The sequence below is a fragment of the Neomonachus schauinslandi genome, chromosome 6, assembly GCF_002201575.2.
Source record: "Neomonachus schauinslandi chromosome 6, ASM220157v2, whole genome shotgun sequence".
Classification (NCBI taxonomy): Eukaryota; Metazoa; Chordata; class Mammalia; order Carnivora; family Phocidae; genus Neomonachus; species Neomonachus schauinslandi.
The window spans coordinates 87,806,606-87,832,697 of NC_058408.1; the positions used below are offsets into that span (position 1 = coordinate 87,806,606).

Sequence of the window (26,092 nt, forward strand, 5' to 3'; positions counted from 1 at the left end):
ATTTGGGATTTTTCTATTTTTTTGAGTGAGGCTTGGATGGCTATGTATTTCCCCCTTAGGACCGCCTTTGCAGTATCCCATAGGTTTTGGACCGATGTGTTTTCATTCTCATTGATTTCCATGAATTGTTTAAGTTCTTCTTTGATTTCTTGGTTGACCCAAACATTCTTGAGCAGAGTGGTCTTTAGCTTCCAAGTGTTTGAATTTCTGCCAAATTTTTTCTTGTGATTGAGTTCCAGTTTTAGAGCATTGTGGTCTGAGAATATGCAGGGAATAGTCTCAATCTTTTGGTATCGGTTGAGACCTGATTTGTGACCCAGTATATGGTCTATTCTGGAGAAAGTTCCATGTGCGCTCGAGAAGAATGAGTATTCTGTTGTTTTAGGGTGGAATGTTCTGTAAATATCTATGAGGTCCATCTGGTCCAATGTATCATTCAAAGCTCTTGTTTCCTTGTTGATTTTCTGCTTAGATGATCTGTCCATTGCTGAGAGTGGAGTATTGAGGTCTCCTACAATTAATGTATTGTTATCAATATGACTCTTTATTTTGGTTAACAGTTGGCTTATGTAGATGGCTGCTCCCATGTTAGGGGCATAGATATTTACAATTGTTAGATCTTCTTGTTGGATAGACCCTTTAAGAATGATATAGTGTCCTTCTGTGTCTCTTATTACAGACTTTAGTTTAAAATCTAATTTGTCTGATATAAGAATTGCTACCCCAGCTTTCTCTTGAGGTCTGCTGGCATGGAAGATGGATCTCCATCCCTTCACTTTCAGTCTGGATGTCTCTTTAGGTTTCAAATGAGTCTCTTGTAGACAGCATATGGATGGGTCCTGTCTTTTTATCCAATCTGCAACCCTGTGCCATTTTATGGGAGCGTTTAGGCCATTCACGTTGAGAGTGATTATTGAAAGATATGAATTAATTGTCATCATGTTGCCTGTGAAGACATTGTTTTTATAGATTGTCCCTGTAAATTTCTGTTGTAGATCACTCTTGGGGTCTTTCTCCTTTTATAGAACCCCCCTTAATATTTCTTGCAGGGCCGGCTTAGTGGTCACATATTTTTTCAACTTCTGCCGGTGGTGGAAGGTCTGCATCTCTCCATCCGTTCTAAATGAAAGCCTTGCCAGATAAAGTATTCTTGGCTGCATGTTCTTCTCATTAGTACCCTGAATATGTCTTGCCAGGCCTTTCTGGCTTGCCAGGTCTCTGTGGATAGGTCTGACGTTATTCTGATGTTCCTCCCTCTGTACGTAAGGAATCTCTTCCCCCTAACTGCCCTTAAGATGGTTGCCTTGGTTCTAAGATTTGCAAGTTTTACTATTACATGCCGGGGTGTTGGCCTGTTTTCCTTGATCTTAGGAGGGGTCCTCTCTGCCTCTAGGACTCGAATGTTTGTGTGACTCCCCAAATTAGGGAAGTTCTCAGCTACGATTTGCTCAAATACATCTTCTAGCCCTCTCTCTCTCTCCACTCCCTCCGGGTTTCCAATGATTCTGACATTGGAACGCCTCATGGTGTCACTTATTTCTCTGATTCTATTTTCATGGATTCTGAGTTGTTTTTCCCTGGCCTCCTCTTTTCCCTTTTTATCTATTATACTGTCTTCCAGATCGCTTATTCTCTCTTCTGTCTCAGTTACCCTAGCTGTTAGATTATCTAGATTGGATTGGATCTCATTGATAGCATTTTTAAGTTCTGCCAATTCACCTTTTATTTCTGCCCTTAGAGACTCTATGTTGCCATTAATTGATTTCTCCATTCTAGCCATTGTCTTCACAATTGCTAGCCTGAATTCCATCTCCAACATCTTGGTTATATCTGCATCCATTTGTAAATCTGCAGCATAAGTCATAATCTCTGAGTCTTTTCTGTTTTGGGGGCTCCTCCTCCTAGTCATTCTGTTGATGGGTGTTTGAGGGAATGTATAGAGTCCAAATTATTGACCAGAACCCAAGCAAGATGCACCTGTTTTCTTGGGACCTTAGGGTTGTTGGCCTCTTGTTTTGCCCATCCTGTCTTCTGGGGGAGAGGCCTGCCGCGCTGTTACTCAGGCAACCCAGTTTGGACGGAGTTGCCCTGCGCCCTGTGGCAGGGGATGGGCTCAGCGGGAATCAGTCTTTGGGGCTTTTGTTCTCTGGCGCCTTTCCCTGGCGGCTTTCCGCATCTCTTCCGCGAGTCAGAGCAGAAGAGACCGTTTCCAACCCTCTGCCTCAGAGCAGAGAGACCTCAGTCTGTTCTTCAGTGAGCTCTCCAGGCCACACTGTCTCCGTTTGTGTCTGTGCTGCTATAGACTGCAGCGTCCTGGGTTGTGCGCCCCTCCGCAGCGCTCCCAGTCCTGCCTCCAGGTCAGGGCTCCTCTCTGCCCTTTGTGCTTCTAAAACCGCTAGCCGCTCCCAGTTCGCGCATGCGCACGACTCCACCGCTTGGGGTTCTGTCCTGGGGACTGCAGTTCGCGGGCGCACCACTCCACCGCTCGGGGATTCCACCCCGGAGGTTGCCGTTCACCGGTGGGACCCCGGCGCACCGGGTTTCTGTCTCGGACACTGCAGTTCGCCTAGGCACGACCATCGCTCCGGGTTTCTGTCCGGGGTGCTGCAGTTCGCATGTGCACGACCCCACTGGTCCGGTTTTCCACCCTGGGGGCTGCCCTAAAGTCCTTTCCCTGCCGCTACTGGTCTGCGAGTCTGTGCCCCGACCGCAGCGCGCGAGGCTGTCACTCACCGGCAGTGTAGGATCCCCACGTCCAGGCTCCCTCCCACTGCCGTTTATCCTCCGATAAGCCCGCAGAATCACGGCTCTCCGCTTCCTACCTCAAAAGCAACGGCCTGCGATATTCTGTTTGTAGAGATCCAGATCTTCTTACATCTCAGGCTGTTTTCGTGGGTGCTCAGAGTGGTCTGGTAGATATTCAGCTCAATTCCGGGGACCAGTTGAAATAGGGTTCCCTACTCCTCCACCATCTTTCCCCCCTCCCTAGGCAGCCAATCTTAAGAAACTACTTCATATAGTATTGCTCCTTCCCACAGTTCACAGTAGCAGGCATAAAAAAGGAATGCTGTATAGCTTTCTGGAGCCTTGACTCACAATTGCAATGAAGCTTCCTGTTGCATTTTATCAGAACTGACTCTTCTCTTTCACAGCTCTGCTGGATATTGGTTAAGTATCAGTCATAGCCCCAATAATATTTTATCCCATATTTATAGTTTTTTTTCTACCAGAGAGTACATATCTTGAGAACATGTACTGAATCTCTTATGCAACTTTTCAAAATCTCCAAAGCCAAATATGGTGCCTAATATACGGTATGTGTTTGATAGTACCCTTTTTAATTAATGAATGAAAATAATTAGGTCACTGATTAAGTAGCTGATTCATGAATCTTCAAATACAGGCAAAACTATCTTACCCACTTCTGAAGTTTTACAATTATAGTATGTATTTTCACAGCCAAGTCAATTTGTTTATCCTATAGTCCACTTCTCCTATAAGGTTGATTCCAAAGATTTTAGTATATCTCATAGAAAAATATTCAGGCAAAAAGTTTACATACTTTTTCATTTGCAATGCATGTTTTTGGTTTTTTCTGTTAACAGATTGTCTTAATCATCCTTGAATCCCTATGATTCCTGTAGTTTCTGGTACATAACATGCACTCAAATATTTGTTGAATGAGTTATTTTTAAATTACCATGAGTTTGTTAGCATATTACAATTAATGAAAAGCTCCAATGCAAAACATTTTAATAGGTTGTCAAATATACAGTTATTAGAATTATCTAAATATCACTTATAAAAATCAGTATATCACATTAGATGATTCTATAAAATAAAAACACAAATCACACATTGACAATAACCCCTGCAGTCCAAGAATACCCCCATCAATACTACAAATTACAAACACATTAAAAAAAAGACATTGTATAGACATTTAAAACCAAAGTAACTTTGACTACACTAAATACATTCATTCATCAAGTACAATAAATTTAGCATAGTCACTAATACAATTTTAGGTGCAATTTCACATGCTTTCATAAATCTTCCAGTACAACTCCCTATAGTAAAGTGTCTTTGTGCACGCCAATTTCATTTATATGCAGGTGCATTACACATCATACTTGAAACTATTTCACTTCATAATTAAACTTGTTAACATATATTATAAGTGAACACCAGGCCAAAATTTAATCCAATGATGACAAAGTTTAACAATTAAAATATAAAATTTTTCAAAGTATACTCTATTTACTCACACGAATGCTATTTCCTCTTATTGACACTATCAACATAAGTAACAAGAATTAAAACATCAAGAAAACGGAGACTCCATCCCAAAATATTAGCAAGCACTTTTAGTAACAATATAGTCACTCCGTAAGTCAAAAATTTCATATTCATTGCCAAACTTAAAATACCAGTGGTTTGAAGATGAGACTGAGGCCTAAAGTATTTGTACTAAATTGTAAAACCCAATTTTAAAAATGTGCAGTAATTTGCTTGTGAATATGTAATGGAATGTTTTTCACAGTAATGTTCTGTTAAAACACTACTCTAAAATGGACAGCCTAAAAATAAACGTACCTTTACCAGCAAGAAAAGTGAAAAATTAAGGCCTTTTTATCCTATCTATAATTACTACCTGAACTCAAGAGTCAAATAGAGGTTATAATGCTGCAAAGTATTATTTTTAACCTAACATATTGTCAGTTGCTTCATCTCAGCTCAATAATCATTTCCTTATCTTTACACAAACTCAAATACTAGTTAACTTTATTATTGTTAAATGCATATTTTTCTGTATCTCTCCTTTAATTCGGTCCCCAAACCCACCCCATCTAGATAGAATGCAGAAAATGGTTAGGGCTTTGTCTGAACTGTATATTCAGGGGCCAAAAATGCTGGGCACATGGTAGACATCCACTAAATATTTTTGAATGAATTAAGAAGCCTGGCCTATAGGCAACTCTACTTGTCTTCCCAAAGCATTGACAGACAATTGCTATCTCTTTACATGATCAAATTAACATGTCTTTTTAAAAGAAACTGCTGTCTAGGCTATAAAAATATTATAGGATGTAGTGGAATGATAACTGAGGCTATAAACATATCAAATCAAGGTTAAAGGCACTGGATAAGGAAGATTATTACAAAGCATTGTAAACAATTTTAAGAGCAAATCAAGTTTTAAAGTATCAAATGTCTAACTGCTAAGAGAGTATTAAAATGATGACAATGTTTTAAAAACAGTGGACAAAATTTCTGTAATTTCACAAATAAAATTGTTTCATACCATTTTCTTTCATCCTGTATTTTCTACAATATTCCAAATCCTAGAAACAAATGTTTTCAGTTGCATGAAATATGAAAATTACAACTGAAATATCTCTGAAAATTAATCCTTTTAAGTTATATTATCAATTTAATAGACATGATAGAGATATGAACGTCTTAGAAATCATAAAATAATAAATTACACTCAAAATCAGAAAAAAAGTTCTTATTCAGTTGAACCCAATCTAAAGCCCCACAATAGCAAATTGTAGTGTAAAGAGGCATACTAAGTATGAACTTTCTAGACACATGAAACAAAGAATAATGAATACTGAGTTGAAAATACCACTAGCTCCATGTTAGAGCCACTTAATATACACATTTTCACAACTGTTTCTTGAAAAACTATTTAGATAAAATATTTAGCATTTATCAATTTTTAATTTATTTGCATCTACACAACTTCCATCCATATTAAAATATCAATTAGTGTACTTTATTATAAAACTATTATACAATTTAAATTTTTATTAGAGAAATGTATTACTCACTATCCACAATTTCTTAAAGTCCTTTTCATGAGTGCATTCCATAAGAAATACACTAAAATCATTATTTATGTTTCCTAGGGGAAAAAAACCTATGATAATCCTATTAACCCAAACTATTATCCTTATTATGCTTATTTCTTAAAGATGTACATATTTAAATATGCTTGGTGAATAGTGATCATTCTTCCCCGCAGTGGTAAATATCAGCATAATGTTAAATGACTGGGCTAGACAGTAAAATATTCACATGTAGATTACATAAACAGATACTTATTCTGTGACATGTAAGCTTACTTATAAAGTAACATAAAATGGGCATTGGATAACAGTGATAAAAATGTAAACAAACAGAATTAAATGTTAATCCTTTCCCTGAAAAACAAAAGATAAAAGCGCTTGTTTTATTAAAACAAAACCAAAGATGATCTACTGTATCAAAAAGGTAAGACTGATTTTTACAAAACTGTATTTCCAAATATGGATAAAGAAAATCTAGAAAGCTGATTCACACTTTATTGAGCTAAAATGTGCAAAAAGTCTGGTAATACTTAAATTTATTAAATTCATTGTGCATAGGCTGATACCATCCCATACAAAAAAGCCTCTCGTTAAAAGACTCAAAATTGTTAATTATCTGAGCTTAAAGACTTATTGAACTACTGTCCAAATAACAACAACAACAACAACAAAAGTCTATATTGTAGGAGAAAAAAAGTAAAATTAAAAAATGTTTGACTATTAGGACTTGAAATCCATCCCCACAAAAAAAGCTACAGCCAATACCCATTTAGGCAGTAGAGAAAAATATGAAGTCTCTGTGAAAAATACTTACACTGACTCTAAATAAAATTAAAATAAGAAATTTTGCTATAACAAAATGTATGTTAATTTTTTAAAAAGATTTTATTGATTTATTTGACAGAGAGAGTTATAGCAAGAGCAGGAACACAAGCAGGGGGAGGAGGAGAGGAAGAAGCAGGCTTCCCGCTGAGCAGGGAGCCCAATGCGGGGCTCAATCCCAGGATCCCAGGATTGTGACCTGAGCTGAAGGCAGACACATAACAACCGAGCCACCCAGGCACCCCAAAATGTATATGAATTTTAAAGTAATTCAGGTTTAATAATTTGCTAAGCATAGAATTCATAGAGCATTTGGTACTTCTGTCTGTGCTCAGATATTTGCAAAGTACACTTAGAGAGGTTGGGAAGGTGAATAAACATAAAATTGTGATACTTTCCTCCTCACCAAAAAAAACTGCTTAGATTTAAAACTTTAATTTGTAATTCTAGGGGGTAAGGAGGGGGGAAAAGTCCAACAGGCCACAAATCTAAAACATTTTCCAGGAATATGACAAAACTGTTAACTACTTAGATGTGTTATTAGTAAATCAAAGTGCAAGTAATGCTTTCATAAATATCTAACATATTTGTAAATTTAATTTCAAAGTTTTAAATGTTTTCAATAACTAGTTATTTTTTTAAAAAAGGTGGTAAATATGAAACACATAATACTTAAAAATCTAATTTTTCCAGGAAAAATAGCATTCCCCCACCTATCACAAAATTAAATCATAATTTCTCTCTGGAATAGGATATAAAACTGTTTTGAGTAACAGTGAAATAGAAGCATGGATTTAGATATGCGCCAAACTCAGAGAGATGCACTAATTTACACGTAGTATTTTTGATAACACAATACTGGATGGTGTCCTTCACTACTTATTAGAATTCTGAGAAACACTTTTTAGCAACATATATTTATACTACTGCTGAACTAAATAGGGACATATAAATACATGAATTTTAAATGAGAAAATTCTCAAAAGCTATTTAAAGGAGAAATAAGACAAAGCTACAATCATCTACCTTTTGAAGTTGCAGTTAAGAGGAAAAGGTATTATAGCACTTTATAGCACTTTTCACAATGTAGTAAATATATATTCCAATTTCACATCAATGAAAGATTTTAAAAGAAAACCATTTTGTTCCTTGCAAATAACTTCTCTCTTCTAACCCTGGCAAGACTATTTAGTGACCTTAATTTCAAGATTTTTGTTGTTGTTGTTGTTCAATTATCTTTCTTATGAAGTATAATATATTGAAATATGCATATTAATGGAAATTAAAGAGAAAATCTGCTTTTGGAATGCAATAATTCTAAATCGCTTTACTAAGAAGCACCTTTTGATATGCTGGTCTGAACTTTTAATATAAAACCTGAACAGTACTTAACTGTTCTGAAGTAGAATTTTCTCCAGTTTTAGTAACTTCATACACACATAGTAATACTAAGGACATCAACCTGTGCTTTCTAGATTTTTAAAAGTGTTCTAATAATGTAATGAGTTTAGATATGGCTCATTGTCAAGGTTGGGTGGACAGAGATTTCATGACAAATTGGCTACAGAAAGCTAAATTAACTCTTAATGGCTGAATAATGGTTTGCAGTTTGCTTCAGCCAAACAGATGTTTAAGCCATGTACCACCACATTCCCTGCTTAAGATTCCTCTTTCTTTATTCTTCATAGTTTTCTAATGAACAAATAATTAGTTTTCCTGAGTAAGATTATAAAAAGATAACCCTTCTACCAAAAGTATAAAGACAAAATGTAGACTCACAATATAAATTTTTTTACATAGCTTTACAAGTACAGAGATACTGACTGCTGTTCTTGATTGCTCCTTCCCTTAAGAAGACTGCAGCAAAGGATTCAATTGTCTAAAATACTTTGCAGTACGGTAATTAAATGCCTCAGCCCATAAACATATCCCTCATCTATTGTGTTGCTAGGGAACACATGAGCAAAATCTATCATTCGCACTTCTGCTTCTGAAATCTCTTGGCAACCAGTGGGAAGATGATAAAAAACTTTTTCCAGTTGGGAGAGTACATTTCCATTTAAATGTTCCTGTGACATGCTTTTCCACCCATTGTCTTGCTCTATATTTTCAACTTTCAATGAAGTCTGACTGTGATGCTTTTTTGAACACATTTTTCTGTGACGAGCATACATCTTGGACAAGCTTTTGCCTACTGAAGCATCTATTTTTCCATTCTCTGTGGAATTTAACACATGAAAGTTATTATTGTACTCCAGTACATCTGTGTCTGACAGCTGCCCTTTGGACAAAAACTTTTCTACCAAAGTTCTGTCATTCGATTTTGTAGGAGTTGGCCGAGATGAACCTTCATAAACAAACAGTAATGAACTTGCATAAAAGTTAAGTTGCTTCTGATTTTCAAACCACTGCAGAATATTCTCAATCTTCTGAATACTGGCAGCAACAGCATCTTTTCTTAAGCAGAATCCATTATGAAAAAACCTGGAGACTCCTATAAACAAGAAAATATTAGGATTATAATGAAATTATGAACTAGCTATCATGTGGGAAATAAACTCATCTTAGATACAATTCATCAATTTCTTCCCTTTACCCCTTGCAATTGGCTGAACAGGCAAAATTCTAGTCAAGACATAGAAACCTGGGCCGCAACTTAATTTCTAGTGAAGATTCTTTTACTAGAAAATGACACTTATGTAAAGTGAAATATACTATTTAGATTTAAAAAATTATTACACAAAGACTGGTAGTTTAGTTCTCTCTCTATTCTCTTTAGGAATGTGATTCCAAGATTTGCTTCATTTGCCAGTGTGAGGGATTTATTTTTTACTAAGATTACTTGTTAGAAAATCACATTCAAGAGCTAATCTAAAACCTACAGTCAAATCACAACTACGTGTAATGGCATCAACAGCCCATTACCAAAACACCAAATCATAACTATAATAAATTCTTCCTGTTCTTAATAATATTGATTAAATCAGTCTTCACAAAAGTTAAGCTCACTTTGGGGATCAATACTACCCCAGGTTGAATATGTTATTCAAAATTGAGACTTTTACATGTTTTAACCGATCAGATTATTAACCCTCTTTTAAAGTTATTTATGCCTATTTTATCCTATTTGAGAATTTATGGGCATATATAATTTCATTTCTGCTCTTAAATAGTTTGCTCCCCCACTCTGGGACAGAAATTGCTAAAGACATATATTCACATTAGCCTGCAAAATATTTTAATAAAGAGCCAATCTGAATATTACCTGCTATTGGTTAAGTAAACCAAGGCAAATACTGTTAAGATCACACTGTGTATATTTGTTTTCTATATATAAAATTAAAATTTTTGGGGGCGCCTGGGTGGCTCAGTCGTTAAGTGTCTGCCTTCGGCTCAGGTCATGATCCCAGCGTCCTGGGATCGAGCCGCACATGGGGCTCCCTGCCAAGCAGGAAGCCTGCTTGTGTTCCTGCTCTTGCTCTCTCTCTCTGTCAAATAAATAAAGTCTTTAAAAAAAATTAAAATTTTTCTTCAAACTATTACACTACATATAAGCTCTTTCCCATCTTAGGCAAAGCTAAGAATAAACTTCTTAATAGAATATTATTTCCAGAAATCTATTAAGGTCTCATTGCTTTTGTAATAGCTTGGCTATAACTATTTTAGAGGTATGTATGTTAACTGACTTTAAACTACTTCTAATGCCATTTATTTATTTTGTAATTCTAGAAGCTTATAATATACAACTAAACTAGACATGGGAGATTTTGATAAAAATACATTACATACAACAATACATACTTTAAAGTCTCTTATGTAAAAAGCAGTTTTAATACACTATGATTTACATCCTAGGATTTGAAAGACAACCTCTAGTTTCAGGACTTGAACTATATGGCTGGTTCACAGATGTTCATTATTTTTTTTATGTATAATAATAAATAAGAAATGTGCTAAAATGTAAAAGAAGGCATTCATGGATCCCTGGTTTTGGTGTATTATAAACCAGGGATTATGAATAATTCAATTGTGTAAATTTAAGGATTTATGTTTATTTATTATGGATTGAGTCATTATACTATCATTATACCAAAGAATTAAGATTGAAATTACTTTAGAATTGTTTTGATAACTGTGCAGTAATAAAAGTATTGAAATAGGTTTTTCAATCCTTACCATCCTTTAGAGTTTCTTTTGTTAAGCTTCTCCCATAGTGCTGGTTTTGTGTCTCATAGCTGTCAGAATGAACATGGTAAACCTGTGAGAAAAAGCACTGAATATTAAAAACTAATCGTCCTTGACCATGTGGGGTTTACCCAGCAATGCAAGGACAGTTAAAGATGGGAAGATCTACTCATATTTCATTCTAATAGATTTAAGAAGAAAAAAATCATATCATATCAATGGATGCTGAAAAGGCATTTAAAAAATTTACATCCTCTATTGATGAAAACTCTTTAAAAAGACTGATGAATATTTCCAATATGAAAGAATTAGCGACATCAATCCACCAAAAGTTATCAAGTTTAAAAAGGAAATAAGGAAACATCTGTCCTAAAATACAAGAAGCTTTCAGAAAAAGTATTCTACCACAATGTTTTTTTATCATCCATTTAATATTGTTCTGGAATTTCTAGCAAATATAAATAGACAAGAGAAAGGGTATAATAACTTGGAATGAAGGAGATAAAAATATTACTCTTTCTAGATAATGGTTGTGTATTGGAAAATCAACTGAAAAATACAAACAATAAGAACTTGAAATGGTGACCGAGTACAAATTGGTACACAGAAATAAGCTTTCATATTTACAAATAATCAGAATATGTAATGCAAGACCCCATTTACAAGTGCAACAACAAAAAAATAAAAGAGAGAAATAAACTAAATAAGTGTAAGTCTATAAAAAGATATCTTTAAAACATTCCTAAGAACACCCACTGTTCTCAGAGAGGAAACTCAACATCATAAAAGATATCAATTCTACTTAATCAACAACTAAAATGAGATTATAATAAAACAAATTTTTTTAATCATACAAGCTAATTCTGAAGTTCATATTAAGAAAAACAAGAACAGGCAGGAAAAATCCAAGTAAGAATAATGAGGGAATAGCCTTGCCATCCTACTAGATATTAAAACACATTTTATTTATATTTTCCAACTTTATTGAGGCACATATGAGAAATACAATTATATATAGTATACAACATGATTATTTGCTATACATACATACTGTATAATGATTACTAAGATCAAGATAATTAACACATGCATTACCTCACAGTTTACTCATTTTTTGTGCATGTGTGGTGAGAAGGCTTAAGAGCTACTCCCAGCCAATTTCAAGTATACAGTACTGTATTATTAACTATAGTCACCATGCTGTACATCAGGTCCTCAGAACTTACTCATCCTGTAACTGAAAGTTTGTACCCTTTGACCTACATCTCCCCATTTCCCCCTCCCCAAGCTCCTAGGAGCCACCATTCTGTTTCCATGACATTGGTTTTTTTTTTTTTTTTGGTTCACATATAAGTGGTACCACACATTTGTCTTTCTTTGTCTGGTTTACTGCACTTAGCGAAATACCCTCCAGGTTCATCCATACTGTTGCACAGCAGAATTTCCTTCTTTCTTGTGGCTGAATAATATTCCATTGTGTGTGTGTGTGTAGACACAAACCACATCTTTATCTATTCATCTGTAGGTGATACTTAGATTGTTTCCATATCTTGGCTATCATTAATAATGCTGCAATAAACATAGGAGTGCAGATATCTCCAAGATATTGATTTCATTAAAACGTATCTTTAGACTCAAATACATGAGAAGTTTGTATGTGATAACAGTATTTTAAATCAGTAGAAAAAGACAGATAATTTAATAAATAGTGATAGTGTCTTTAGGTAGTGATCTGGAAAAAAGTAAGTTGTATTTATACCTTATACCAGGATAAATTCCAAATACATCAAATATCAAAATGCACAAAATGAAATGATAAAAGTGTTCCCACAAAGATGGAAGAATCCTTGAATAATTGATACTAAGGAAGGCATTTCCAACCAAAACTCAGAAATTTCCTTCATATACAATATGTTTTTAAAAATGTTCATAGTGGGCACCTGGGCAGCTCAGTCATTGGGCGTCTGCCTTCAGCTCAGGTCATCATCCTAGGGTCCTCGGGATCTAGCCCTGTGTTGGGGTCCCTGCTCAGCGGGAAGCCTGCTTCTCCCTCTCCCACTCCCCCTGCTTGTGTTCCCTCTGTCGCTGTGTCTCTGTCAGATAAATAAAATCTTTAAAAAAAAAAAATGTTCATAGTGTTTTTGCCAAGCAGAAATCAAAAGACAAATAGACACAGAGAAAAGGCATTCAAAATTTATATAATGAACAAAGGGCATGATTACTCTTACTGGAAAATGAATAAAGGACCTAACAGTTCACATAAATCAAACAGCTCTCAAACATAGGGAGGGAGCATGGCTCTCCCCCAAATAGTGAAAAATCAGTGTCCCCGACTTTGCCAAATGTCTCCCTGGAACAAAACTGCCCCTGGTTCAAAACCCCTGCTCTGTATCAGGCAAACTGCCAATATCTACCAAAATTATAAATGCATATAAGCCCAGCAATTCCCCTCTAGGAACTTGTCCCATAAATACACTTGCATACTGGTGAAACGAGGTAGGTCTCGTTTACTCATTTTTAACATTATTTGTAATACAAAAGACTGGAAACAATCAAAGGGAGCTGGTGAAATTGTGGTATAATAACAGTGTGCCACTGTGGAGAGATCTTTATGATACGTTAAATGGAAAAAAAAAAGCAAGATACAAAACCGTGTTCAAAGGAGGTTTTATGATAAAATAACACATATATGCAGTATTTGTATATGTTAAAAATATCTCTGGAAGGATACACTGGGGAAAAAATATAACATCCTCTGTGGAAGGTGAATTCTCACTGTGTATGTTTCTATACTTTCTGGAGTTTGAAGCATACAACAATGTACCTTCTCAAATTTTAATAAATATATATATTTTTAAAGATTTATTATTCTTGAGAGAGAGAGAGAGCACATGGATGAGTGGGTGGAAGGGCACAGGGAGAGAATCTCAAGCAGACTCCCCGGTGAGTGCAGAGCCCCACTTGGGGCTCATTCTCATGACCCATGAGATTATGACCTGAGCCAAAACCAGAGTCACACGCTTAACCGGCTGAGCCATCCAGGCACCCCTTAAATAAGTACTTTTAAGAAGCATTAAGAATATATTGATTTAGGAATTGATATTTTAAACCTTTTAGTCTGTTATAGCTAATTACCATCTATTTCAAATGCTATACTTAACTGAAAAAGTTCAGTTACAACTATGTTCTTAAACATACACATACATATTGCCTATTGAAGAAATACAGTTTATCACTGGGCAAAGTGTTACTATGAATGGAAGAAGGCACTTTATAAACATCAAAAATTACATTTGGCTACAGGAAAATTATTTTTGTAAGAACAGTTAAGTATATCCAAAATGTGTTTTAAAAAAACCACTCATGTTCTCTATACACATAAATAGGTTTAAAAGAGGATTCTTGAAAAATATAAACAAATTAATTAAATAAAAGAGAATTTCCAATATGATAGAGGTGTTAGCTAACCTAATGCTAAGGTGGTAACCATACTGTAATATATAAATGTATCAAATCAACATGTTGTACACCTTAAAATTACACAATATTGTATGTCAATTATATTGCAATAAAAAAGGATGAAATTGAGAAAATTAATAATCTGAATAAATTAATACAAAAATATGAGAAGAATTTTCAAATACACAGTTATGTGAACACTAGAAAATGTACCAAAAAACCATCATTTTCAAAATAAAACCTATTCTACTAATTCAGGGGTGTACTTATCTGAGCTAAATTATATTTCACATATGAGAATCTAAATTTCACATACAGACTAAAGTTAAATAGTTTTAGTGGAACTCCTTTACTGATATTCTCTCTTCCTCTATTTCTACTTTACAGTTAACACTGGAATGGGAAGAGATAGGAGAATTTCTCCATCCCTACCGACTGCCCAGTCTTGGTCAGCAGCAAAGATATTTGTAAATCAAAAGTTACACACCAACCTTGAAAACATCTAAATATGTAGCAAAAAAAAAAAAAAAAAAGAATTTTTTTAATGGAAAGGAAAGCTGGGAGACATGAGTAGGGCAGAATAACGAGCAAAAACTGGGGAGCCTGGCTGGCTCTGTCAGTGGAGCCTACTTAAAAACAAAAACAAAAAACAAAACAACAACAAAAAACAAGCAAAAGGAAGTTCTAGCACTTCCTGGATTATATTTCACCACAGGAGTTGCTCATTTTATATGAACTTACGTCTGAGGCAAACAAATACAAATATCTTTAGCAAAACACCTTTCCTATTAAGTCAATTCAAATTTGAAAGGTTACTATCATCCATTACTATAAAGAAAAAAAGATATACAGAGTCTGATCTTTAGACGATGTGATCAATAAATACCAAAAGAGAAGAATCTTTTCCTCAAGTAACTAGGAACCAGTGATTAAGAAAAGGTACTTCTCTCCAAAAAGTATGTCAAAACTTTAAGCTGTTGCCAAAAATATACTGGAACATCTGAAAATTAAATCATTTAAAGTCTTGAATTATATGTTTTATTTATTTATTTTTTTGATTTTATTTATTTATCTGACAGAGAAAGACACAGTGAGAGAGGGAACACAAGCAGAGGGGGTGGGGGAGGGAGAAGCAGGGTTCCCGCTGAGCAGGGAGCCTGAGGCGGGGCTTGATCCCAGGACACCAGGATCATGACCTGAGCCTAAGGCAGACACGTAACGACTGAGCCACCCAGGAGCCCCGAATTATGTTTTAAAGAAATTTTAGGTAAATTTCTACAAACTACATTTTAGTTACTTTTAGCTAATAAATATAATAAATTCCTGTAATTACATAGCTTTTGCTTTCAGAATACAAAACTGGAAAATTAAACAAAAATGTATACAATAGTCAATCCATAAGGACACTATTTCAAAAACCAGTAAGTCCTAAAGCAGGCTGCTGATATACTAACTTCTCTTAAGTCTGATACTTTAATATACACCCCACCTACCTATATACAGTATGTTTCAGTCACCTTACATAAACTCCTGTTTCACAATATGCTCTACTTCTCAATTTTCTACCTGTTACTTTCCCTTGTTGCCAGTTCAAAAGACAGGTATCACCTGCTTTTCAAGTTTGTGTGACGCCACTTTACTTTTACGAAAGAACTACATTAGTATCCGTTTTTGCTAACCAAAAGAGGTCCGAAGAGGATTTTCACTTCTATAAAGAAAGACAAAAAGTGAAAATAGTGTTCAGCCTTTGTTTTGTAGTAACTGTTACAGAGGCAACAGGAACCCCAGCAGCAAGAACAGAACCACCAAACTGCTTCCCAGGGAACTGCACTCAGCATTCCAGCATCATGCTGCCATACCTTTGAACTGTCTGTGAGTATCTGTGCTTTATCTTGATGAATTTTGTGCATCCATTAGCAAGATGTAGCGTAAGGTATCAGAAAAACCTGAGGGGTTATTTTTTGGGTGTGGGAACATTCAAAATTTTTCCATATAAATTATGGTAACTGAGTTTTCACTTGATGCCATTTCAGATTACAGAAAGTTTCATGGGAACACTCTACTTTCAGAGAGCAGGGAAAAACTGTACCATCTTTTCTTTTTTTTTTTTTAAGATTTTATTTATTTATTTGACAGAGAGACAGACAGAAGAGCACAAGCAGAGGGAGTGACAGAGGGAGAGGGAGAAGCAGGCTCTGCACTGAGCAGGGAACCCGATGCGGGACTCGATCCTAGGACCCTGAGATCATGACCTGAGCCAAAGGCAGACGCTTAACCATCTGAGCCACCCAGGTGCCCAAAACTGTACCATCTTTTCTAAAGTCACTCTATAACCCTCCTCTCTTGACTCCCTTGCTCTTATAGGCCCTACTCTGTTTCTATGTCTTTTGTAACACATATCTCAATAAATCTTGTTATTAAATCAATGATGAGTCTTTTATTTTTTAAAGATTTTTTTTTCATTTTTTAAGTCATCTCTACACCCAGCATGAGGCTCAAACTCACAATCCTGAAACCAAGAGTTGTATGCTCCACTAACTGAGCCAGCCAGGTGCCTGAAAATTAATCTTTTTTTTTTTTTTTTAAAGATTTTCTTTTCTTTTTTAATTTAAATTTTAGTTAGTTAACATAAAATGCAATATTGGTTTCTGGAGTAGAATTCAGTGATTCATCACTTACATACAATACCCAGTGCTCATCACATCAAGTGCCCTCTTTAATACCCATCTAGCCCATCCCCCACCCTTCTCCCTCCATCAACCCTCAGTTTGTTCTCTACCATTAAGAGTCTCTATGGCTTCTTTCCCTCTCTCCTTTATTTCTTTTTCCTCTTCCCATATGTTCATCTATTTTCTTTCTTAAATTTCATATGAATGAGCTCATATGGTATTTGTCTTTCTCTGACTTATTTCACTTAGCATACTACATTCTAGCTCCATCCATGTTGTTGCAAATGGCAAGATTTCATTTTTCTTTGAGTCTTATCATCTACACCATCTTGGGATCAATGAAATATAGTATAATTACTGAAAGTCATTAGATATAAAGAATTCCTAGAGGCACCTGGGTGGCTCAGTAGGTTAAGCATCCAACTCTTGATTTTGGTTCAGGTCATGATCTCAGGGCCATGAGACTGAGCCCCGTGTCAGGCTTTGCGCTGGGCATGGAGCCTGCTTAAGATTCTCTCTCTCTTCCTCTACCCCTTCCCCTGCTTGCGCACGCTCTCTCTCTCAAAAAAAAAAAAAAAATTAAATAAGTAAATAAATATAAAAAAATCAAGAAAGATCCTAAGTCAGCACAGAGAATTGGCAAGTTATTCTACCCACAAAACCTCTTCTACTACTGGCTGAACACAATAGAAAAATATTTAAATATATTTTAAACATTTGATATATTTGATAAACTTCAGTCTAGTCAGTGATATCAAGGGATTTTTTTTTGTTTAGAGGCATGACTTTCCTGGGGGGAAATTTTAAACTTTAGAGTATTAATTCTAAAATTACCCAACTCTGGGGTGCCTGGGTGGCTCAGTCGTTAAACGTCTGCCTTCCGCTCAGGTCATGATCCCAGGGTCCTGGGATCAAGCCCCACATCGGGCTCCCTGCTTTGCAAGGGGCCTGCTTCTCCCTCTCCCACTCCCCCTGCTTGTATTCCCTCTCTCTCTGTGTCTCTCTTTGTCAAATAAATAAATAAAAATGTTTAAAAAAAAATAAGATCAAATTATCCAACTCTATTATTAGTCTATAAATCCACTGTGACTAAAGAGTTCAATGAATTTACCACCTTCCAAAGAAATAAACTATGAAAAATTTAACCTTAACATTATTCCTATTAAAATTCAAGGTTTATCTCCTAATTTTAATATCCTAGAATTGTATAAGTAAATCTATATTCACATCATTTTCATTTATTATCTCATACTTCAATCATATCCTTTCTCAGATAATTAAACAATATGTTAACTATTGTATAAAGGAAGTTATGAGTACAAAAATAATAGGAACACAGGGGCACCTGGGTGGCTCAGACGTTAAGCGTCTGCCTTTGGCTCAGGTCATGATCCCAGGGTCCTGAGATCGAGCCCCACATCGGGCTCCCTGCTTGGTGGGAAGCCTGCTTCTCCCTCTGCCACTCCCCCTGCTTGTGTTCCCTCTCCCCCTGCTTGTGTTCCCTCTCTCGCTGTGTCTCTCTCTGTCAAATAAATAAATAAAATCTTTAAAAAAAAAAAATAATAATAGGAACACAAATTGATCCAGTATGATCGCCACCAAAATCCGAACTGGCATTTTTTTGCAGGAACTGACAATTACAACCTAATCCTAAAATTCACGTGTAAATTTAAGGAGGACCCAGAATTAGTCAAAACAATCTTGAAAAAAGGAAGAATAAAATTAGAGCTGTCACGATTTCTGATTTCAAAGCTTACTCCAAGGCTACAATAGTGTGGTTCCAAAACATATTTGCAAATCATGTATTTGATAAGGGAGTAATATCTAAAATATAAAAGTACTCATACAATTTAATAGAAAAAAATCTAATTAAAAAAATGGGCAGAGGAACTAAATAGACATTTTTTCCAAGGAAAATATCCAAATAGCCAACAGGAACATCAAAAGGTTCTCAACATCACTAATCTCAGGGAAACACAAATCAAGACCACAGTGACATTACCTCACACCTGTTAGAATGGCTATCATCAAAAAGACAAGCAATAATAAGGACTGGCCAGAATATGGAAAAAGGAATTACACTTCTTCCCTGGGAATTATACTCAGCATCTCAGCATCAAGCCACCAGAGCTTTTACAGAAAACAGTATGGAGGCTCCTCAAAAAATTAAAAAACAGAACTACCACATGATCCAGCAATTCTACTTCTGGATATATATTCAAGGAAATGAAAACAGAATTATCAGAGAGATAATTTTCATAGAACTAGGGGGAGTTGAAAGACTGGAAGAAAAAGAGGGGTGACTGCTAGTAGGTATGGCATTTCTTTTGAGGGTGATAAAAATATTCTGAAGTTGAATGTGGTGATGGTCGCCCAACTCCACAAATATACTAAAACCAATGAACCATATATTTAAATGAGTGAATTGAAGGATATGTAAATTATATCTCAATAAAGTTATTATTAAAAAAATACAAACAGAAGAACTACTTCTCTGGGTAAACCACATACCCCAAGAATGCCAAATCACACAATGTCTTATTTATCCTCTGTATATGTATCCTAAAGGTAAGAGAAACCCACTGCAGAATTTTTAAATAGGGTAATGTCCTAATTAGATATACCTTTTGCAATGTTTGATGAAGAGACTGGAAGAGAGCAAAACTAAACTTGAGAGATCAGTTAAGACTAGAGTCTGGAAAGGGATAATGGGACTCAAGAGATGTTTGGGAATTAAGATCAACAGAACTGATGGATGGTTCTGAGATGTGATAGTACTACAAGTTTTCTCCTTTGTAAAACTGTATGTATGGTGATGCCATTTACTGGGATAGGGAATAATAGAGATGTTACTATTGTTGTGGTTGTTAGTTTGAAAAAGGATGTGTGTCAGTTTTTAATGTATTCATTCTAGATGTCTTTACATTATCCAAGTAAAGGTCAGATTAGGAGAGCAAAGAAAAACCAGAGGCAGAAGATACACATTTGGGTGTTACCAGTGTAAGTGAAAATGAACCAATTAAGAACAACAGACACTGCTTAGGAAGAAACAGAAAGAAAAAAGGAGTAAAATGGAACTGAGCAGAATACCTCAACATTTAAAGAATAAACAGAAAGAAATGAGCTGGTAAAGATGACTGCAAAGTGGTCTTAGGAAACAGCCAGGAGAGGGTGTCATGAACACTAAGAGAAAAAGTTTTAAGGAGGACTTAGCTTTGAAAGCTGCTTTTCAAAGTAAAGTGAGTAATGAAAAATGTCATTTGGACCTAGTAACAGTGAAGATTGTTAAGGTCTTTAGGGACCTTAGTAAGGAGCAAATCTGGAGGGATGATCAAACAGAAGCCAGACTGGAATAAGTTTAAGAATATTGACTGGAGGGGTGCCTGGGTGGCTCAGTCTGTTAAGCGTCCGACTTGATTTTGGCTCAGGTCATGATCTCAGGGTCATGAGATCGAGCCTGTGTCAGGCTCCGAGTTCAGCACAGAGTCAGCTTGAGATTCCCTCTCTCGCTCTCCCTTTCCCTCTGCCCTTCCCCCCACTTGCAGGATGCACATGCACGCTCTTTCTTTCAAATAAATAAATAAAATCTTTTTTTAAAAAAATAAAAGAACACTGAGTGGAAACGCAATAGAAATAACTAGTTCAGTTGCGAAGGGGAGGCAAGTCAAATCCACTGCTGGAGAGCAGAGCACAGTAAAGGCAGGTTCTGAGGTCTTGTTACTGAAAACATTGAGTAATTTGAACATATTCAAAACAAAGTTAAAGAGTCAGTAGATAGAGACAGAAGTTGAAGATATAAGAAAAACAAGAGAGAATCAATAGTATTAGGTTCCTGAAGAGGTGGTAGGACTGAGGTACAGAGGACACAGGGAAGGGCTACGCTTAGACTAGAGGATGAAAAATTCTTCAATGTGACAGGAAGAAATAAGAAGGAATGAAAGTACTTGCAGGTTAGGTCTGTACATCTGTTAGCAGAAAATTAAAGGAAATCCTGTCTGATAGCTTTTATTTTTTCTGAGGCGGAAGGCAAATTCATCTGCTAAGAGTGAGAAGGAAAGTGGGAGCGTGAGAGATCTGACAATAGTGAAGGTTTAAATAGTTGCCCAGTTATAGTCCTGTGGGATATTTATTCCTTGTTTAACGTTATTCCATTATCCTTTTTTTTCTTTACCATATACCCACAATTAATTATAGTTTTCTAAAATGAAATAACTGTACAACATTTCTTTGGTTTTATTTATAATCAGAATACCAAATTCAACTGTGCTGTTATTACCATCACATTAACAATTCATCTATAATACTTCTGTATTGCAGTTTAAAAGTCAAAAGGAACACCTATATATATCATCTTACATGATGAATTTCAAAACTGGCCATTATGCTTATATAGGTAAGCAATCATTTATCATATATACAAATTTTACCTCCATACATCTAGAAGGCATACCATTTATTCAGAGGATTTTATTCCACATTACTTAACTGTGGCATACTGTTTGCAAAGATGGCCTCAACAAGCCTTCCCATCCTTGTGTGCACTGCTATTTATATTGTGACTTCTCTATTCCCACCATCAGAAGCGGAGTCTATTTCTCTTCCTTATCAATATGGGCTGGCCCTGTGATATACTTTGTCCTACAGATGTGACATCAAATGACTTCCTAATGTAGATTTCAAGAGACCTTATAGCTCTCAATCTTGCCTTCTTGGAATATGAAGAAGCTCCAGCTAGCTTTCTGGAACATGAGAGATCACAGGGAAAAAGGCCCAGGCAACAGTACGATCTCCCAGACATGACAGTGAGGTCATTTTAGACCATCTAGCCCTACCTGAGTCATCAAATGAGCATAGCCATATGAGGGACCCTAAGTGAGATCAGCAAATTGTCTACCTGAACCCAACTCAAACTGTCAACCTACAGAATCATGAGCAAATAAAACAACTGTTTTAAAATACAGTCTGAAGAAATAACGTAATTTTAAATTTCCCTTTTCTATTTTAAAAATACAGAAAAAACTGAATATATAAACTTAATTCCTTTTCTCATGGAAAAATCATAAATAATATCACATTTACTTATCACATTATTTTGCACCTAAACTTAAGCTTGGGTGGCTCAGTTGGTTAAGCGACTGCCTTCGGCTCAGGTCATGATCCTGGAGTCCCTGGATAGAGTCCCGCATCGGGCTCCCTGCTCAGCAGGGAGTCTGCTTCTCCCTCTGACCCTCCCCCCTCTCATGTGCTCTCTCTCATTCTCTCTCAAATAAATAAGTAAAATCTTTAAAAAAAAACAAACAAAATTACCAGAGTCACGGTCTTGTGGTTCAGCCATTCATTCATTCATTATATACTATGTGTCAGAATAACTCCAGACACTGACCATATATTAGTGAACAAAGGAGACTAAAATCCCTGCCTGCACTGGGGAGATATGGACAACCCAAATCCAAAATATATTATCTTCTAATATGTAAGTATAATTAACATCTATATTTTTCAAGGGAGGAACATGTAAAGAGAAATGTTACCAATAATCACTCTTACCCTCATGCCAAGCACCAAGAACCCAATCTCTTCCATTAATGGGTACTTGCTGACCTGTTGCTTAATCTTCTCAGATGAGGCAAAAGGATCATAACTCTTTCGCCCTATCTTTATATCCATTATACAGGGCTTATTAAATTTATGGGTCACATCTTCCAGTTTTAAGTATAAATCTGTTATTAAAGAAAAACCTTAATTAGTAATAAGCAAACATATTACTACCCAGATAACTGCCAGGGGAAAACAATATGAGGAATCTTAAAACTTAGAAAAAAATTAAAATAAATCCAGAGTCAATAATTATTATTACTCCATCTGAAAAAAAAATGACCAACAAATTTATAACGAGTATAAATATCACAGAGAAACTCTTGCAGGAAGTGATTAAATAATATTCAATCATAAGCAAAAGGATGAGATAGATATAAGGTTTCTAAGGACATTAAAATGAGATTATTTCAAAAGCTGTTTCAGAATGCATTCCCCTTTTGAATACATTTTATGTCATCTGTGCCTTAGCAGATCTCTTAGTATTTTAATAATTCTTAAAAATCTTCATTTAAAATTAGTAATAGGAATAAATCCTTCCCACAGAGTACACAACAGAAGTATAGTTTAAGAAATGTAAATCAATCTAAATTATGGTCACTGCCAAATATATATTCTAGTCTTACTAGTCGCAAAAGAAAAATAAATATCTTGCTTAGAATATAAGCATTCATCAAAAGCTCATCTGTAAACTACTTTGGCATCCTGCATACATCTTCCCACAGAAAACTATTATAAATGGAGATTCAAGTAAAAGATTATAAAAGTTCCAGTTATTATATACTGAAGCTGAACTAATTACAGCTTAGCTTGAAAGTAAAGTCTAGGTACACTGACGGAAATTCTCTCTTTACTTGATGGAAGGAAGGAAGGAAAGGAAAGAAGGAAATTCTCTCTTTACTTGATGAAAGAATCTTCCCAAAGTTCTGACTGAGATCATAATTTTCAGTTATGAATATGTAAAGCATTTCTCTCAAAAACTTTTTCTCAAAAACAGAAAAGCTTTTATCTGCTTTTTACCAAAGTAGCAAAGTTAGAGAAGGTATGTATTTTCTATGAATTAAAAAAAAGGCCACCAGAGAAAAAAGAAGACTTACCCTCTTTTCCTTTACCTTGACCCACCAAGCATAGTTATTAAATTACAACAAAGAAGTCTGTGTTGAACTAAAAGCGAGAACAAACCTGGTAGAGCTTATGAAAGTTTTAAGCCCCTCAGATTTAAGGGGCATAAATCTTTTCCTTGAGATAAGAAATAAAGAGGTAAGTTTTATTCCTTAATCAAGGAAGATGGGGGCAAGGTCATGATTTTGTAGAACTAGGTGAAGTCAAGCCCAAATATGACAAAAAACTACACCCTAAGAAACCAGCACTGGCACACAGGAAGAAGTATGACACATTTTAAAAAAGGACTCTCACAAGCAGACATGTTCAACAAGAGAAAACAAAAGGTCTGGACACAGACATAGGACTGTTGACAGTGAAAGGTAATGGCACAGTGGGAATATCCTGATCAAGAAATTGGAACCCACCCAAGCTTCTGTGCTTTAAAAGATAACCAGAGGATGGGGTGAGAAGATGGGGAAGAAAGCAGCATAGAACAGTCCCCTTCATATTCTCTCCTCCCATCTCCAGCTACCTTGAGCGAAAGTAAAGGAAACAGATCCATCATTTTCCTATAGCTGTGTAAAAATTTCAGTAACAAGGTTTATATTTCAAATATCAGAAAAGACTAATTAGAACCTAGTACGGTAAATCACTGACATTCACAAGTGTATCATTAATTTTATAACTCAAGAGACCCCAAAAGTCTTCCTGAGGTGAGGCGATGTATGGGAGTATAAAGATAGTGAGTGAACTTAGCTAAGTATCATAGCGTCTTTACCTCAGTGTAGGGTTATTATTTTCTACTTGCCAATTTGGTAGTGATTAAAAACAAACAATAAACTGTTTTTTGGTAATAAGATAGAGATGCCAGAAGTGAGAGTAGATTACAAATCTTAATATAAAATCTCTATTTCCTCCTCCCCTCTTGGGAAGAAGGAAAATACAAATGCAAATCCCATATATAGTAGGAATACAATAAATGTTTGCTGAATGAATGAATGTTTGCTTTTCTCATTTCTACTGCCCAGCGGGACTTTGGGTTTGGCCTCACTAACACTGTAAGAACTGAGTCGTTCCTTCAGTAAACAGGCCTGAGCTTCTTGGCTTTTATTTGACATTTATTTCAACTAGCCAAATGTGTTTTTCTTTACCTTACTTTCAGGTTCTTGATATGTGATATATGACTTGAATTACCAAATAACTGCTAAATTATTAACAGCTTTAAGTAAATACCCCTTAAATTAAGGCCTACTGAGTTGGCTTAGTGTTTTTCTTTTAGTCCCCTGGCCTTGACATTTTTTTTAAGTGAAATTAAGAATTTGAGACTATAATTTCTATCCTTCCCTCTAAGTTGTAAAAATAAACATCAAAACCTGCTTTAGAGATGCAGACTTTTAAGGCTATAATGTCATATATCTAGCATTTTGCCACAAGTGCTTTTGAATGAAATAGGTAAATAGGAAAATGGGGCATGATCTGAACACTGAAATCTTTACTGATTTTTTTTTTTTACAGGTTGTTATCACTAGAGATAAGTCTGAATACTAATTCTCTCTGAAAAATGCTATTAGCAAATTATTTCGCTAGCATAGAGCTTCATTCAAAGTAGGTCAATCTTGAGATTCAGTAATTTAAATGCTCAAAGGCATTTTACTACAGGGGAGTTTCAATTGTAAGGCAATGCCACAGACTGGATAACAAAGGACACTTTTTCAGCGAGGCCCCTCTGGGTATAGAATGGAGCAGTATTTTTAATTTTCAGGTAAACAGAAAATATGTTCTAAAACTCATCCAAAAAATCGGATGGACTAAGAATAAGATAAATGTTCTATGTGGAATAGTTTTAAGTCTCTTCTGACCAAGGTCAAGGAAATAAACTACTTTAATATGATGTTTGGAAAATAATTACGATAAGATTATTTAATATGATGTAACTTGCAAGATATGATTTTGAATGAAGAGAGGTGATTTTTACATATATATGCATATACATGTGTATATTTGTATGTTGTATACATCATAAATATTGAAAGAATAATAACTAGATTTACTTTTTTAAATTCTGAAAAGCTCTATTTAGGACAACAGATTCTGATAAAGCTAGTCTGCTAGAGGTCAAAGGACTGGCATTTGTGAAACTGAGATCTAAGGAGATATTCTGTAAAGGCTACTCTTGGTTTTTGTATAATAAATAAAAGGACATCTACTTTTTATAAATACGTGGAGCTCATTACAAGAGGTCACACTGACTAGACACATAGTTAAGTTTAAGAGGCTTTGGCTATAAATCTATTGTTTATTAATTTATGAGAAGTATACACAGAATTTCTATATTTCATTAATTTTTTGAGGTAAAGATCATGAAAATAACTACCAGGTATTCAGAAATACACCACTTCATGC

At 35.4% G+C, this 26,092-nt stretch overlaps 1 protein-coding gene and 1 pseudogene across 1 annotated transcript in view; both read right to left on the minus strand.

Moving 5' to 3' along the window:
• The window catches only part of LOC110589374, a 58,807-nt pseudogene extending 56,227 nt beyond the window's left edge, over window positions 1–2,580 (minus strand).
• Window positions 2,581–8,506: 5,926 nt separating this feature from the next.
• IPMK (inositol polyphosphate multikinase) overlaps window positions 8,507–26,092 on the minus strand; it is a 39,220-nt gene continuing 21,634 nt past the window's right edge. The window contains exons 4-6 of the mRNA XM_021699918.2: window positions 22,538–22,710; window positions 10,854–10,935; window positions 8,507–9,171 (exon numbers count right to left, since the gene is read on the minus strand). Of these exons, the coding sequence (XP_021555593.1) occupies window positions 8,549–9,171; window positions 10,854–10,935; window positions 22,538–22,710 (878 nt within the window). The 3' untranslated portion in view covers window positions 8,507–8,548. The remainder of the gene's footprint in view (window positions 9,172–10,853; window positions 10,936–22,537; window positions 22,711–26,092) is intronic.